This window comes from Alosa pseudoharengus, unplaced genomic scaffold (assembly GCF_046254945.1).
Source record: "Alosa pseudoharengus isolate Yale_2024_CS ecotype anadromous, Long Island Sound unplaced genomic scaffold, YU_APseudo_1.1 YU_APseudo_1.1_scf_13, whole genome shotgun sequence".
Lineage (NCBI taxonomy): Eukaryota > Metazoa > Chordata > Actinopteri > Clupeiformes > Clupeidae > Alosa > Alosa pseudoharengus.
In genome coordinates this window covers 37,375,860-37,391,378 of record NW_027468598.1, presented here as the reverse complement: position 1 = coordinate 37,391,378, position 15,519 = coordinate 37,375,860, and the positions used below count along the sequence as shown (strand labels likewise).

The 15,519-nt window shown below is 43.5% G+C and overlaps 1 protein-coding gene across 3 annotated transcripts in view; it reads left to right on the top strand.

Moving 5' to 3' along the window:
- The window catches only part of LOC143122160 (uncharacterized), an 85,559-nt gene that overhangs the window by 43,179 nt on the left and 26,861 nt on the right, over positions 1-15,519 (top strand). For all 3 annotated transcript variants that reach the window (XM_076282991.1, XM_076282992.1, XM_076282990.1), the window contains 4 exons: positions 713-886; positions 3,252-3,425; positions 13,252-13,446; positions 13,971-14,135. In XM_076282991.1, coding sequence (XP_076139106.1) covers positions 713-886; positions 3,252-3,425; positions 13,252-13,446; positions 13,971-14,135 — 708 coding nt within the window. The remainder of the gene's footprint in view (positions 1-712; positions 887-3,251; positions 3,426-13,251; positions 13,447-13,970; positions 14,136-15,519) is intronic.

The following is a 15,519-nucleotide window of genomic DNA, read 5'->3' as shown; positions in this document are numbered from 1 at the left end:
TGTTTGTGAGAGAGAGAGAAAGCGAGAAAGTGTGGGGAGAGGTTGTGTGTGTGTGTGGTGATGTGTATGTATGGGTGAGAGGGAGTGTGGGGAGAGGTTCTGTGTGTGTGTGTGGTGGAGATGTGTATGGGTGAGAGGGAGTGTGTGTGTGTGTGTGTGTGTGTGTGTGTGGTGGAGATGTGTATGGGTGAGAGGGAGTGTGTGTGTGTCTGTGTGTGTGTGTGTGTGTGGTGGAGATGTGTATGAGTGAGAGGGAGTGTGTGTGTGTGTGTGTGTGTGTGTGTGTGTGTGTGTGTGTGTGTGTGTGAGGTGGAGATGTGTATGGGTGAGAGGGAGTGTGTGTGTGTGTGGTTGAGATGTGTATGGGTGAGAGGGAGTGTGGGGAGTGTGTGTGTGTGTGTGTGTGTGTGTGTGTGGTGGAGATGTGTATGGGTGTGAGGGAGTGTGTGTGTGTGTGTGTGTGTGTGTGTGTGTGTGTGTGTGTGTGGTGGAGATGTGAATGGTGAGAGAGTGTGGGGAGATGGTGTGGGTGTATATGTACATTGGAGTGTGTGTGTGTGTGTGTGTGGTGGAGATGTGAGTGCGAGAGAGTGTGTGCATGTGTATGTTGGAGACAGAGAGAGTGTTAGTGTGTGTGTGTGTGTGTGTGTGTGTGTGTGTGTGAGTAGATGATTGGGGAGTAATATTCAGATGTATCATGATGTGTCTCCAGGCTGCGGGTCTGTGAGCTGACAGAGAAGAGCTGTTCCTATCTGGCCTCTGCTCTCACATCACTCTCCTCAAGACTCAGACTGCTGGACCTGAGTAGGAATGACCTGCAGGACTCAGGAGTGGAACTTTTATGTTCTGCTCTTTCTCATCAAAACTGCAAACTGGAGGAACTATGGTAAGCACCATTTCATGTAGTGATTGTATGTAAGTGAGTATATGTGTGTATGTAGGAGAGTGTGTGTGTTTCGATAATTGTGTGTATATACTGTGTGTGTGTGTGCGCATGTGAGTGTACATGTGAATGTGTGTGAGAGAGAGAGAGAGGGAAAGAAAGCTAGGAAGTGTGGGGAGAGGTTGTTTGTGCTTGTGTGTGTGTGTGTGTGTGTGTGTGTGTAGGTGAGTTTGTGTGTGTGTTTGTGAGAGAGAGAGAAAGTAAGAGAGAGAGAGCGAAAGAGTGTGTGGAGAGGTTGTGTGTGCTTGTGTGTGTGTGTGTGTGTCTAGGTGACTTTGCATGTGCGTGTGTGTGTGTGGGTGACTTTGTGTGTTTGTTTGTGAGAGAGAGAAAACAAGAAAGTGTGGGGAGAGGTTGTGTGTGTGTGTGTGTGTGTGTGTGTGTGTGTGTGTGTGTGGAGATGTGTATGTATGGGTGAGAGGGAGTGTGGGGAGAGGTATGTGTGTGTGTGTGTGTGTCAGGGTTCCCGCGGATCCTTAAAAAGTCTTAAAAAGTCTTAAATACAACTTTCGGTTTTTAAGGCCTAAAAAAGTCTTAAATTGTGTGGAATGTCTTGAATTTTCGAAAAGCAGGTATTGAATTTGTGTAGGCTAGCGAGTGCGAGAGAGCGAGTGAAATGTCTCCACCCGGTTTCGTGTATTTTTAAACGGAACTTTAGGCTATAAGTGACTATAAGGTGTAGTGGTTGCAGAGTGAAGATGTTTTTCACGGGTGTCATTAAAGGTGTGAAAACGGTAGTGTATAGGCTATGTAAATATATGCCTGACGTTTTCGTGGTGTAGCCGAGGCCTGAGAGATACGCAGGTAGCCGTGAGCGGTAGAGTGAGAGGGAGAAACAGTTAGGCCAGTTAGCGATAGGGTGGCCATACGTTCGGATTTAGGCGGACATACGGATTTTAAAAGCCCTGTCCGGCGCAGCCTCAAGCCGGACGCTCATTTGTCCTCCTTTTTTGGAGTTGCGTTGGGCTTAGAATCTTATTTGCTCGGACGCAGCATCGTTTCACAAACTATGGACACGAAGACTGCTGGTCAAATTATGCGCGGACCGGTGCTTCTGTCACTCATCTGATAATTTCCTGCGCAATTTATGAAGGAACCACGGACTGACATAAAAAGAAAACAAACGTTTTTGTAATCAGGAGGAAATACACGTGAAGTTGATCTGTTTGCATCTCTCCAGCGTGTGTTGCTGGCCTAGTCTAAGTAAATATCTGTCTATAGCCTACCTGTAATATCTGTCTGCAGCTTGCTTGCCAGCATTTCCCTTTGAAAAAATATTGAAGGGAATCCAGTCCAGTACACATGTTTGGCAAGTAGCCTAGGCTACTACAGACACAGGTGAAGAACAGTCAGTCTCAGCCAGCACCACAACCAGATATGTACAGCCAGCTTCAAAAGCAAGCAGCCCAGACCCTAAAATTGGGCATTTATAGCTGTGAAGGTAATTCATACACAATTATTGTCTTTTGCCAAAATATATTTGGTAACTTCTGTAGACATCTAAAATGGGGTGGGTGTTCAAATTAGTAGAAAAAAACGATTGCATAAAACATTTTTAAGTTGTCGTATGTATCTTTTTTGCCGTGGTATAGTCTTAATTTTTCCATTTAGATGTCTTAAAAAGGTCTTAAAAGTCTTTAAATTTGGACTTAGAAAATGTGCAGATACCCTGTGTGTGTGTGGTGGTGGAGATGTGTATGGGTGAGACGGAGTGTGTGTGTGTGTGTGGAGATGTGTATGTATGGGTGAGAGGGAGTGTGGGTAGAGGTGTGTGTATGTGTGTGTGTGTGTGTGTGTGTAGGTGAGTTTGTGTGTGTGTGTGGGTGACTGTGTTTTTGTTTGTGAGAGAGAGAGAAAGCGAGAAAGTGTGGGGAGAGGTTGTGTGTGTGTGTGTGTGTGTGTGTGTGTGGAGATGTGTATGTATGGGTGAGAGGGAGTGTGGGGAGAGGTATGTGTGTGTGTGTGTGTGTGTGTGTGTGGAGATGTGTATGTATGGGTGAGAGGGAGTGTGGGGAGAGGTATGTGTGTGTGTGTGTGTGGTGGTGGAGATGTGTATGGGTGAGACGGAGTGTGTGTGTGTGTGTGTGTGTAGATGTGTATGTATGGGTGAGAGAGGGAGTGTGGGGAGAGGTGTGTGTATGTGCGTGTGTGTGTGTGTGTGTGGTGGAGGAGATGTGTATGGGTGAGAGGGAGTGTGTGTGTGTGTGTGTGTGTGTGTGTGTGTGTGTGTGTGTGTGTGTGTGTGTGTGTGTGTGTGTGAGTAGATGATTGGGGAGTAATATTCAGATGTATCATGATGTGTCTCCAGGCTGCAGGGCTGTGAGCTGACAGAGAAGAGCTGTTCCTATCTGGCCTCTGCTCTCACATCACTCTCCTCAAGACTCAGACTGCTGGACCTGAGTGGGAATGACCTGCAGGACTCAGGAGTGGAACTTTTATGTTCTGCTCTTTCTCATCAAAACTGCAAACTGGAGGAACTATGGTAAGCACCATTTCATGTAGTGATTGTATGTGAGTGAGTATATGTGTGTATGTAGGAGAGTGTGTGTGTTTCTATGATTGTGTGTATATACTGTGTGTGTGTGTGTGCATATGGGTGTGTGCATGTGTGTGTGTGTGTGTGTGTGTGAGAGAGAGAGAGAAAGAGAGCTAGAAAGTGTGGGGAGAGGTTGTGTGTGCTTGTGTGTGTGTGTGTGTAGGTGAGTTTGTGTGTATGTCTGTGAGAGAGAGAGAAAGTAAGAGAGAGAGAGCGAAAGAGTGTGTGGAGAGGTTGTGTGTGTGTGTGTGTGTGTGTGTGTGTGTGTGTGTGTATGTGTGTGGTGGAGAGATGTATCAATGGGTGAGAGGGAGTGTGGGGAGAGGGAGGGAGCTGTAGGGCCCCATCATGACATTCTAAAGTGCATCGTCACTCGTCAAAAGTCTATTCAAATTTAGTAGGATGTCCAGTCCACATTGGGAGGGGTTTCGTTCTCAAAAGTGGAGCGCATGGCGTAACAAGGTGTTCCTAGGTCTTTTAATCAGTCATATGGGTGTGTTTGGGGCGTAACATCATTTTAAACCAATGAGAATGACATCTGTCATTCCCTTTAACGGAGCAAAGCGCAATATGTCAAACTAGATGTACCGCAGAGCGGTACAAAATATGACCGCCGCCCAGTCCAGCAAATTTTTTCCACAAAAAGAAATCACGCTGAAAGGCCTATATGATTCTAACTGTCTCACTAAATTGCATTATCCACACTCAATTCTCACTGGTATCTGCTAGACAACAAGTACCAAAACATGATTAGTTCATAGATTTCACATATAAAATTCATTTTATACAACCCCACCTCCATCTTGCCTGTTCATAATTCTGAGAAATTCTTGATTGTTTGTGTTATGTTTATGTTATGTGTGTGTGTGGGTGTGTGGGTGTGTGTGTGTGTGAGTGTGTGTGTGTGTGTGTGTGTGTGTGTGTGTGTGTGTGTGTGTGTGTGTGTGTGTGTGTGTGTGTGTGCGTGCTTGTGTGTGTGCCTGCGTATGTGCCTGTGCATGGAAGCGTACATAGGTCTACTGTGTGAGTATGTGTCATACGCAGTGCCGGCCCAAGCCTTTTGGGGGCCCTAAGCAGAATTTGATTTGGGGGCCCCCTCCCACAACGCAGTCACCTGTGCTTGGTGATAATTGACAACTTCACACTATAATGTCATATTATAAATTAATACAGTGAGGTTATGTATTAATACAGCGACTGATAATGAACTACTGTCCCCCTGGACACAGATGCATAAGGACCCTCTCCCCCTACCCTCTTTGTGCAAATGTGGGTACAAACGGGTGTGTGTGTGTGTGTGTGGGGGGTGGGTGGGTGGGTGGGGGGTTAGATGTGATTTCCTGTATTCTGGTGCATTTTTGGGATGGTCAGCTGGAGAAGGGCAGTACCTAAATTTGTTCAGATTCATAGCCTTTTGCTTTTTTACTTATTGGTAGTGAATTCACACAACTACTTGGGGTTCAGGGTCCCTTGACCTCTTGGGCTCGGTAGGCTCATTCAGTAATCCATCCTTGCTCACATGCCAAAAATGTTTTGGGGCTCCAATCTAGACTTCTGGCCCCATGTGCTTGGTAAACCAATGTATTAATATAGTTGTTATTTACACCAACCCTGTCACCTTTTAATCTTAGAGGGTACTAAAATCACAGATTTATTTGAAACATTCATATTCAAAGTGAAGCACTAAGGGTGGTTTACTGAAGTTGAATTGACAAATAACAAAATACAACAGCATTTGTATTTGTTGTAAACAAGTACATCAGTTTAATGACTTGTTTTTCAACAGATTTGCTGAACAAATCCGCAAATGTGCCTTAAATGAGCAATTTTCAACTACAAAATAAAAACAAAATAGACAAACATTAATAATCAAAAATAAAATGTCCCAAAAAATAGATAATTATTCCTACTTCGTTCCTGGTTTTTAGGCATCTGCAACTCTGCAGTGGACGAATCTGCAATGATTAAATAAATACATAAATAAATAAAAAGAAAAAACGATGTTAAATGTGTCGTGTCATATTAACAGGCTATGTAACCATTTGCCATCAAGAAAACCTCACCTTCTGGTAGGTAGAGTTAGGTAGAGGTAGAGATGTGCTCCAAAGGACTTCAACAGTGTCTCTGAAAAAAAAAAATATTGCATAAGTGCATAGTTGATCGAGCAGAATGAGTTTATTTTGCTATCATTACTTACACTCAAATAACAAGCAATTCCACATGTAACAATTCATATTCTATTGGCAAATGAGGCATACTCAAAAGAGTATACTTAATTGCAGTATGGTGAACGCTTAACATGGTGATCTACTGCAGCCTAAATATTAGGGTAGCACCGCTACATCACTTGCCACTATCTTAATCAAATGTAAATTTATTTTCATCACAGAAGTCTCCCCACCCAACATGGTATATTTTTTCTCAAACACTACCATCTCTCTCCAAAGATCTTAGAGCAGAGCGGACGTACTGTTCCATCTTTGCCTATGAAGCTGGAACGTTACCGATGCCCAGAGTCGCGCTAGTCAGTGGGTTGGGTTGGGACTGGGAGCCTGGGCTTAGTCTGTTGTTGCTATCAGACTTACCACTATGTCACATATTATAGAGCAGTAATAAACTATCAACACTTTCAGGTGCGAAATCAGAAACAATCCCTCTGTGGTAAATTTGCCTTCAGCTACGTTTTCATGTAGCTACTGTAGTGCTAATGTCCACTTCAGTCAGCTAGCTAACTTTAATTTACGACATAATAAGCCCACCTAGAGCTAGGGTACATGCTTGATTGAACATCCAAAACAATCCCAATATCCTTGACATCTGAAATACATCTAGATAAATATATATTAATGGGAGACATTTCTCTGTTGATGGTGGAGATTTAGCTCTGGTGATGGCTTATATTAGATCATGACAGATAGCTAGCTACCTCAAGCACAAAACATACTGTAAATAATCATGCAAAACATACCTGTATCTTGCTCGTTTTTCTCCTCCTCTGTCATTTTCTTCGTTCTGTTTTCGGCACCAGAGGGATACGTCCTTTTTTGTGACTTGTCTGAACATTACCGTCTCTTCCGATTGTTGAACTTGATGCAGTGTCTGCACGAATTGTATATGCACCCGAGGTGTCTACTTTATGCGCGTGACTCAAAGGCTGGCAGACACAGTAGCAGTAGGCAGGCATATTAATCATGAAATCATAATTTTCTTGATTTGAATGATAATTGTTTCATTTATTCATTCATTGAAGGCCCCAAGCAGCCGCTTAGTTCGCTTATGCCTCGGGCCGGCCCTGGTCATACGTATGATTACTGTGAATGTGTGTGTGTGTGTGTGTGTATCTGTTTGTGCACATGTGTGCACATGAACTGGGTTAACATGACCCCTGGAGGCAAATATACGGAAAAAATGGTCATCCTAGGTCCTACAGTTCTCAAGATATTCACAGAGAACTGTGTCTGGCCTACCCTCCTTTCGGGGGGTCCAGTCCAGCGGGGGGGCTACAGATCGATCAAAACGAAAAATGACAGTTCCATGCTATCCATGTGGGGGTACATGCCCACCAAGTTTTGTGTACCCCGGTCTTTCAGTGTCCCGGGAATCCTTGTTGGTGTACGTCACTAAATGTACACATAAATTGTTTTATTGTAAGGCCCCCCATGAACGAAAGTACACAAAACGTGGCATGCATTCGGAGGGTGTCATAATGATCCTACACTTTCAATTTCGTGCAGTTTTGACCATGTCAGCCAGAGATATTGTGATGAAAACACCTAATTTTTTGCTTTTTAATTTTTAACTAGGTGGCGCTATACATGAAATAAGTGGTAATGGGATGGGTTGACATGGCCCCTTGAGATCAACATACAAAAAAAAGGTGGACCTCCTAGGCCCTACGGTTCTCGAGATATTCACAGAAAACTGTCTCCGGCCACCTACAGGCCAGTTGGTGTATAGTAACATAAATTAATTTATTGTGTGGCCCCCCATGAACGGAATTCCACGAAACTTGGCGTGCATTCAGAGGGTGTCATAATGATCCTACACTTCCAATTTCATGCAGTTTTGACTATGTTAGGTCACAGATACCTGCGATTACAACACCTCATTTTTACTTTTTTGTGTTTAACTAGGTGGCGCTATACATGAAATGAGTGGTTATGGAATGGGTTGACATGGCCCCTTGAGATCAACATACAAAAAACAAATGGTCTTCCTAAACCTTACGGTTCTCGAGATATTCACAGAAAACTGTGTCTGCCCTACCCTCCTTTCGGGGGGTGCAGTCCAGCGGGGGGGCTACAGATCAAAACGAAAAACGATGGTTCCATGCTATCCATATGGGGTTACATGCCCACCAAGTTTCGTCTACCCCGGTCTTTCAGTGTCCCGGGAATCCTTGACGGAAATTTGGACATGCGAAAAAGAAAAAAAAAAAAAATAATCTGACTAAACCTATATGACAGCCGCTTCGCTGCGCGGCGGTCATAATAAATGCATCGGTATTTTGGCATTCAACGGCGCATTTGAAGGAGGCTGCTTGCGAGACCGTATGGAATAGTCATTCTTAAACCATGCTTTACTAAAACCTAGCATAGCCTTCACGCATTTGCACTCGTCTATTATTTGAACTCATTGGCAAAGTGAAACTAACTTCACCAAGGAGTCAGTCAACGACAAGACAGTTATATGCAGTTACTTTCACTATTGACTGACAATGGGTTACCCACCGAAAACATAGGCTGGAAAAAGCAACACTTACCCTAATGTTGCTCAAATGACTGAATAAAACAACATTTATCCTGCAGAGGAGTTGCTTATAATATAATATATATGACATGCGCTCTTAAAATAGCATATGAACAACTCGCCATTGACTTCTGACCAGGTTTAGGTGGTGTATGATAGTGATTTTTAGACAATGCGCAAGTCCCCTCCCTATAGGTTGTTAATTGCCACACCCCTGGGCGCAATGCTTAAAAAATAAACGTGCAAAATACCGAATTCAACTTTCCGCGGGTGAATAACGAGTATTACGCCATGCGCTGGTGACCCAAAATACAGCCCAGAAAGTGTGGGGAGAGGTTGTGTGTGCTTGTGTGTGTGTGTGTGTGTCTAGGTGACTTTGTGTGTGTGTGTGTAGGTGAGTTTGAATGAGCCAATCATCCCCCTGTGTGATTGGCTCATTCAATCTGGCCCCCTTATCATCCCCCAGTGTGATTGGCTCCTTCACTCCCTCTCTCTCCACCTCAAGCTGGTGTGTGGTGAGCGTTCTGGTGCATAATGGCTGCCGTGCATCACCCAGGTGGGTGCTACACATTGGTGGTGGTTAGTGAGGTCACTCAGGTGGGTGCTACACATTGGTGGTGGTTAGTGAGGTCACTCAGGTGGGTGCTACACATTGGTGGTGGTTACTGAGGTCCCCCCTTCCATGTGACGCGCTTTGAGTGTTGAGAAAAGCGCTACATAAATGTAAAGTGTTGTTGAGGGAGTGTGTGGTTGATGTGGTATTAGATAGATAGATACTTTATTAATCCCCAAGGGGAAATTAGTGTGTGTATAAGTATATAGTATAAATACTAGGCCATCCTTAAAAATATTTTTGTTTGCAGTAACCCGACCGACCCTGTCAATTTAGAACCGACCCAAATATTTATTTTTTTCCCCTTTTAGTCCGACCGACTTGCCGGTTGTAAACTTGCGTTAATACCGACCGATTGTTTTTTTTTACTCTAAACAACCAATACAAATGCAATAAAATAATATTTCTTTTAGTAGGCCCAAGTATTGTGAATATAAATTGCCTACATGCAAACGTAGCTCACTTAAATAAAACCCTGTGGCGTCATCTCTACACCATTGGTTTTACGCATGTCACACTATGGCCTACGCTTCGTTTCATTCACACAAACTGATAACGCTTTTACTTGGCACGAAGTTCTGGAAGAACTGTGGCCAGATCTTTTCTCATCCCTTCTCCCCCTAGTCTAACGGTGACCGTGTCGGAGTATTGAAATTGGTTGTGGTCTATTCAGCATTTCTCAAAATATGGGTCCGCAACATGGAGACTGCTGGTCCGCGGAGTCGTGGAGTGAAATTAGGCCCGGTGCTTCATCTGATAATTTGCTGCGCAGTTGATCAAGAAACCGCGGATCGACGAAAAAAGAAAACAAACGTTTCTGCTATCGATGTCATTAAACATGGAGCCCTACAATAAAGTGGTGGTATGAGCATTCATTCAATGCGCGTCTGCGCGAGAGAAACTGAAACGAATCGATAACGTTGGTATCAAAGCTCCGCTTCAACCTGTTGGAAGGCTATTTATTTAACGAAACTTAATAGAACGACGTTGTTTTTTGGAACTTCCTTAGAAACAGAGCAGAGACTGTATAATACACTGTATAGCATTGAGTATTGTATAGTCAAATTTCAATATAACGTGGCCAAGAGCTATTGTAGCCTTCTTTCTGGGTACATGTAGATGAGCCCTATGACCCCAAAGTCTGCCATGACCGGGCCTCAGGTCAAAGAAGTTTGAGAAAGGCTGGTCTATATAACCTGCATCAGAATGAGGTTTGCAATGGTGCGCCTGAAGGCACGGGTTGAAGACCCAGTCAGTTACGTCACGATATGCACATTTGTGTAAATTCATTCTTACATAATCACCATGACCAAAATTGTACTTTTTTTTTTACTTTGAATCTTGGAAAAAAAAAATATTGACCTACCTACCGACCCATTTTTATTTTTTTTTGGCTGTTACTGCAAACAAAAATATTTTTAAGGATGGCCCTATTTTGATCCAGTGAGGGAAATTTGGTCTCTGCATTTATCCCAATCAGTGAATTAGTGAAACACACTCAGCACACAGTGAACACACAGTGAGGTGAAGCACACACTAATCCCGGCGCAGTGAGCTGCCTGCTACAACAGCGGCGCTCGGGGAGCAGTGAGGGGTTAGGTGCCTTGCTCAAGGGCACTTCAGCCGTGCCTACTGGTCGGGGTTCAAACCGGCAACCCTCTGGTTACAAGTCTGAAGTGCTAAGTGCTTCTACACACAGATGCTTTCCATCAACGCATGCCAGTGGGTGTTCCCGACGGTAGCTATGCAAATGACTTGAAGTATAACCTTAATTTGATTGGCCGGTGCCGTCTGTCGGTGCAGCAACAGCTGAACTTCTCAACGTTAGCGACAGGAGAAACGCGACGCAACGGACCCACAATTCAGTTGGGCAACGGATGACGTGAGCCCATGTAAAGTGAATGGGATGCGTCTCCAGCACTGCAACGCACGCAGCTGTGTGTAGGAGCCGTAACCAGTAGGCCACGGCTGCCCCAGATTGGGGGAGGTGTGGCTTTGAGTGTATGTAGGTGGGTCTGTGTGTGGGTCTGTGTGTGTGTGTAAGAGAGAGGTTGTGTGTGTGTGTGTGTGTGTAGAGAAGAATGTGTGTGTGAGAGAGAGGGAGTATGTTTGAGGAAGTGGGGGGAGAGGTTGAGGGTGTGTGCGTGTGAATTGTAGATTGGGGGAGGTGTGGCTTTGAGTGTATGTAGGTGGGTCTGTGTGTGGGTCGGTGTTTGTGTTTGTGTGTGTGTGTAAGAGAGAGGTTGTGGGTGTGTGTTTAGAGTATGTGTGTGTGGTGGAGATGTGTGTGAGAGCATGTGTATGTTGGAGACAGAGAGTGTTGGTGTGTATGGTAAGCATCATCATGTAGTGTTTATATGAGTGATTATGTGTGTGTGTGTGTGTGTGTGTGTGTGTGTGTGTGTGTGTGTGTGTGTAGATGTGGATAGGAGAAAGTATTTGAAGGTGTGGTCAGTGAATGTGTATGATGGAGAGTGTGTGTTTGTATGAGGGGGCGTGTGGTTGATATAAAGTGTAGGGGTCATTCCACGTCAGTTCAACCAGGGCCCACGCAAATCTGAAAACATTACCAGGTGTACCTATGTTACCCAGGAGACACACTGTAAAATTACTCTTATGTAAGATCAATACTTTCCAAGATACAGCCAGTTTTATAGGGGGAGGGGGGTGTCGATTTTGTTCGGCCTCTTTTTTTTGTCAAAGTTCACAAGCCCACAGCGCAAGAACTAAACCAATTAGGAGGCTCAAATTTTGCATGCTGGTACATAAATAGGAATAGTATGTAGCAAAATCGTCACGTTTGGTCTGGATAATCCTGCATGGTCATAGCTGTCCCTCAAAGTTGATACAAATCTTATGAGAGTTTTTGGCTGGGCTCTGTTTAAGCCTTCAGAAGACATATTTGTACTCAACATAGGCTCTTGATTTATTTTCCTTACTGAGATAAGTAGAAACACTTTCACAAAAAGCAATGAACAGAAAACAAATCCCTTTAGGGTCTGAACAGCAGACCTCACTAGTCTGAAAAATCATTTTGGTTATAATTTTCAGAGCACCCAAACACCTTGTGGGAATATACAACGATTTTTTAAATAAGTTTTTCTTTATTCTCCATGATCCCTTCTTTTTGAAAACACCAATTTGACTTGTCTTATGCAAATCTTTCTTTTTTATTTTCCACCCTGAACATGGGCAAAATGCCCTGTTGACATCAATATGTTTTATATAGTCACCACACTGCCACCTGTGGTTGTATAGAGTAACCTGTGGTGTCAAGCTTCCAGATTTTTTTTGAAGAGGACAGACATAAGTGGCAACTGGTAAAGAGAGATAGCCATGATTATAGCGGTGTAATTATTGGGCTAATACTGGACGTTGTAGTGTTGTCAACCTAATCACAAGCAACATATTAAATTAATCAAAATATTAGCCTTTTTATCATCCAATATGGCGATTCATAGACTTTGCAAATATTATGCAAATATTGATAAAACTTGATCTGTCATCTGTGTATGCAGTAGCCTAGGCCTAAAAACAAAAGTAGCCTCTGAGCAGCAGATCAGCCAGTCCCCCGCTGAAAATTATGAGCCCGAAATTAGCTATGACTACAGGGACAAGTAGAAAGGATAATAGAGTTAACCATGAATTAAAGTTATTTTATGTAAGAAAGAACAGTACGCTATATGACAGCAGTAGGCTACATGATCAATATGCTTTGTTTGCTCAGAAGTGGGTGTAGTAAAGGAGCAAATCACCAAACAACAACATGATAGCTGACCCATGCAGAAAAAACATGTAAACAATACAGTAGTTCAATATGCCTGTTAGTGGAGTTGTGGGATACATTTCAAATGCTTTATTTCTTCCTTCCTGTTTTTGTTAACTTATCAACCTATCCTTGTGGAATAGTGGAATATTGGTACTAATAAAAACTACAGGATAGTAAGAGCTGAAATGTTGCCTTATTTATCCAATTTCCACCACCACTACGTGGGCCGGTCTTGCCTGAAGCTCCCGGATAGTAAGAGCTGAAATGTTGCCTTATTTATCTACAGTACGTGGGCCGGTCTTGCCTGAAACTCCCGGATAGTAAGAGCTGAAAAGTGGCCCCACTCCGGCCCTGCTTGCATCTCTTGATGGTTATGTCATATTTGTAACTCAATGTGTCCATTTCTTTCAACAAAATCCATCATCATTTAAGGAGTATGTTTTCCTTTTTTGTGTTTTGTGTGTTTAATTGTGTGTTTGTCTACAGTATGTGGGAGAGAACGTGTTTGTGTATACAAAGATGTGTGTGTGGGGATGTGTGAGTCTGAGGGAGAGGTTGTGTGTGTGTGTGTGGGTGTGTAAATGTGTTTGTGAGTAGATGATTGGGGAGTAATATTCAGATGTATCATGATGTGTCTCCAGGCTGAGTAACTGTAACCTGACAGAGAAGAGCTGTTCCTATCTGGCCTCTGCTCTCACATCACTCTCCTCAAGACTCAGACTGCTGGACCTGAGTAAAAGTGTGCTCTGTAGGAGTGTAAATAAACTGAGTGACTCAGCTGTAGAGGAGCTCTCTGCTCTAGTGAAGGACCCACACTGTAAACTGGAGGAACTAAAGTGAGTAAATATCTAAATACTGTACCTTACTCATGTCTTTAGAACATGACACCCAACATGGATGCTTGTCTGATTTTCTGTCCTCAGATTCTCTCTTTCGTCTGTCTCCACTGTGTTCCTGCTTTCCTTTCATCCATCTTTCTTCCCTCTCTCTGTCGTTCCTGTCATCCTCTCTTTCTTTGACTGCCCCCTGCTTTGACATCCATTCATGTGCTCTGGACTATATCTAAAACAAAAAAAAGCTTTCCCTGGAAATGAAATTGAGCCTAGAACTGATGCCTATGTAGAGTACTTAAGAGGCTGCCAGCCAAACAGTGCAAATATAAAAGATTTATTAGTCTATGTGAGATTACCGTTTTTGTTCAAATAATTCCTGATTGCAACGTGAATGTGTTATTGTCTTTTTTTACATGTCTCACAGTATACACTCGCAGTGTGTGTGTGTGTGTGTGTGTGTGCAGTGTATAGTGTGTAAACTAGAGAAACTAATGAGTGTTAACACATTAATATTAATTACCTTCTAGAGTGGGTGAGGAGCCTAATGTGCCTATCTTCAGAAAGGAGAGTCCAGCAGCAGCAGCAGCAGCCTTCACTATCAGCTCCCACTCCTCAGATGCTGCAGAGCTGCACCTCAGAGACAAAGCCCAGCAGGACCCAGGAGCACAGCTGCTCTCTCTGGACACTCACAAGTGAGTCTGGTGGACAACACACACACACACACACACACACACACACACACACACACATCAATACACACACACACACACATCAATACATACACACACGGACACGCACACACATCAATACATACACACACACACATCAATACGCACACACACACACATCAATACGCACACACACACACACACACGCACACAGAGAGAGAGACTCCTACATGTGTCTGAAGCACTACATACATACACACACACACACACATCAACACACACACACACACACACCACACACACTCCTACGTAGGTCTGATGAAGAACTACACACACACACACACACTCACTCCTACATAGGTCTGATGAACTACACACACACACACACACACACACACACAGACAGAGAGAGAGACTCCTACATGTGTCTGAAGCACTACATACACACACACACACATACACGTTATATACTTTATTTGATTCCACTTTACAAGTCAAGTTACATTAGGAATCAAATCTTCTGAATAATCCAGTAAATTAAAGCAGTTCAGAAATCGATCATGAGGTTCAGGGGTATACTGTAGGAAACATGGTCTCTTCCAAATAAACATGGTTCCTATAACTGCTGATATGGAACAGTACTTCACTAGCTGCTTGGCCTTAGTTCTATATAGTCCCCCAATGCAACGTCCACGGACCACCAACCTATGTACATGACCTAGGCTATCAAACACTAACACAATGAGCTGGCATTTGTATCCTAGATTCTCGATGGCAGAAATCAAAGGCTGAATTAAACCATTCAGAGTGGACAGTGGTGTGTTTATAGGTCTGCTCTTCCTCTGTGCGTGGGATCTGAGCAGCTATGAGGTCCACAAGTCTGTCATGTCTGGCAGTATACACAGCCCTTTAAGAGAGCTACAGCTGTTCATGATGTGGGCTGCTGACTCCAGATGTTGGGGGGGTCATGCAGCATGCAGAAGGGTGAATGGATGGAGGGAAACCACAGTGCGAGGTTGTACTTCGTGAGGATTATCTGAAGACGGGCTTTTACACAGAAGGTACTAACCACTCGGTGAGTTTAGGGTACCCGCGGAGTCTTAAAAGTATTAAAAAGTATTACATTTCATTTTCCTAAATTAAGGCCTTAAAAAGTATTGAATTTCACCTCAAAGTCTGGAATTTTTTCACGGAGGTCTTCATTTTTCAAATGATCAGTAGATTTAGTCTAATATCCTCACGTAGCGTAAATCAGACAAGGATTAAAGTTCTCCGTCGTACGACAGATTTCCGTCAATTTGATTTTAGAAATGTCATATTTGAGATCGATGCAGATCCGGTGAGAAAAAAAAAATAGGAGGGGGGGGTCTATCACCTTTTCTTTTCCTTTTTTAAGGCAACTACAAAT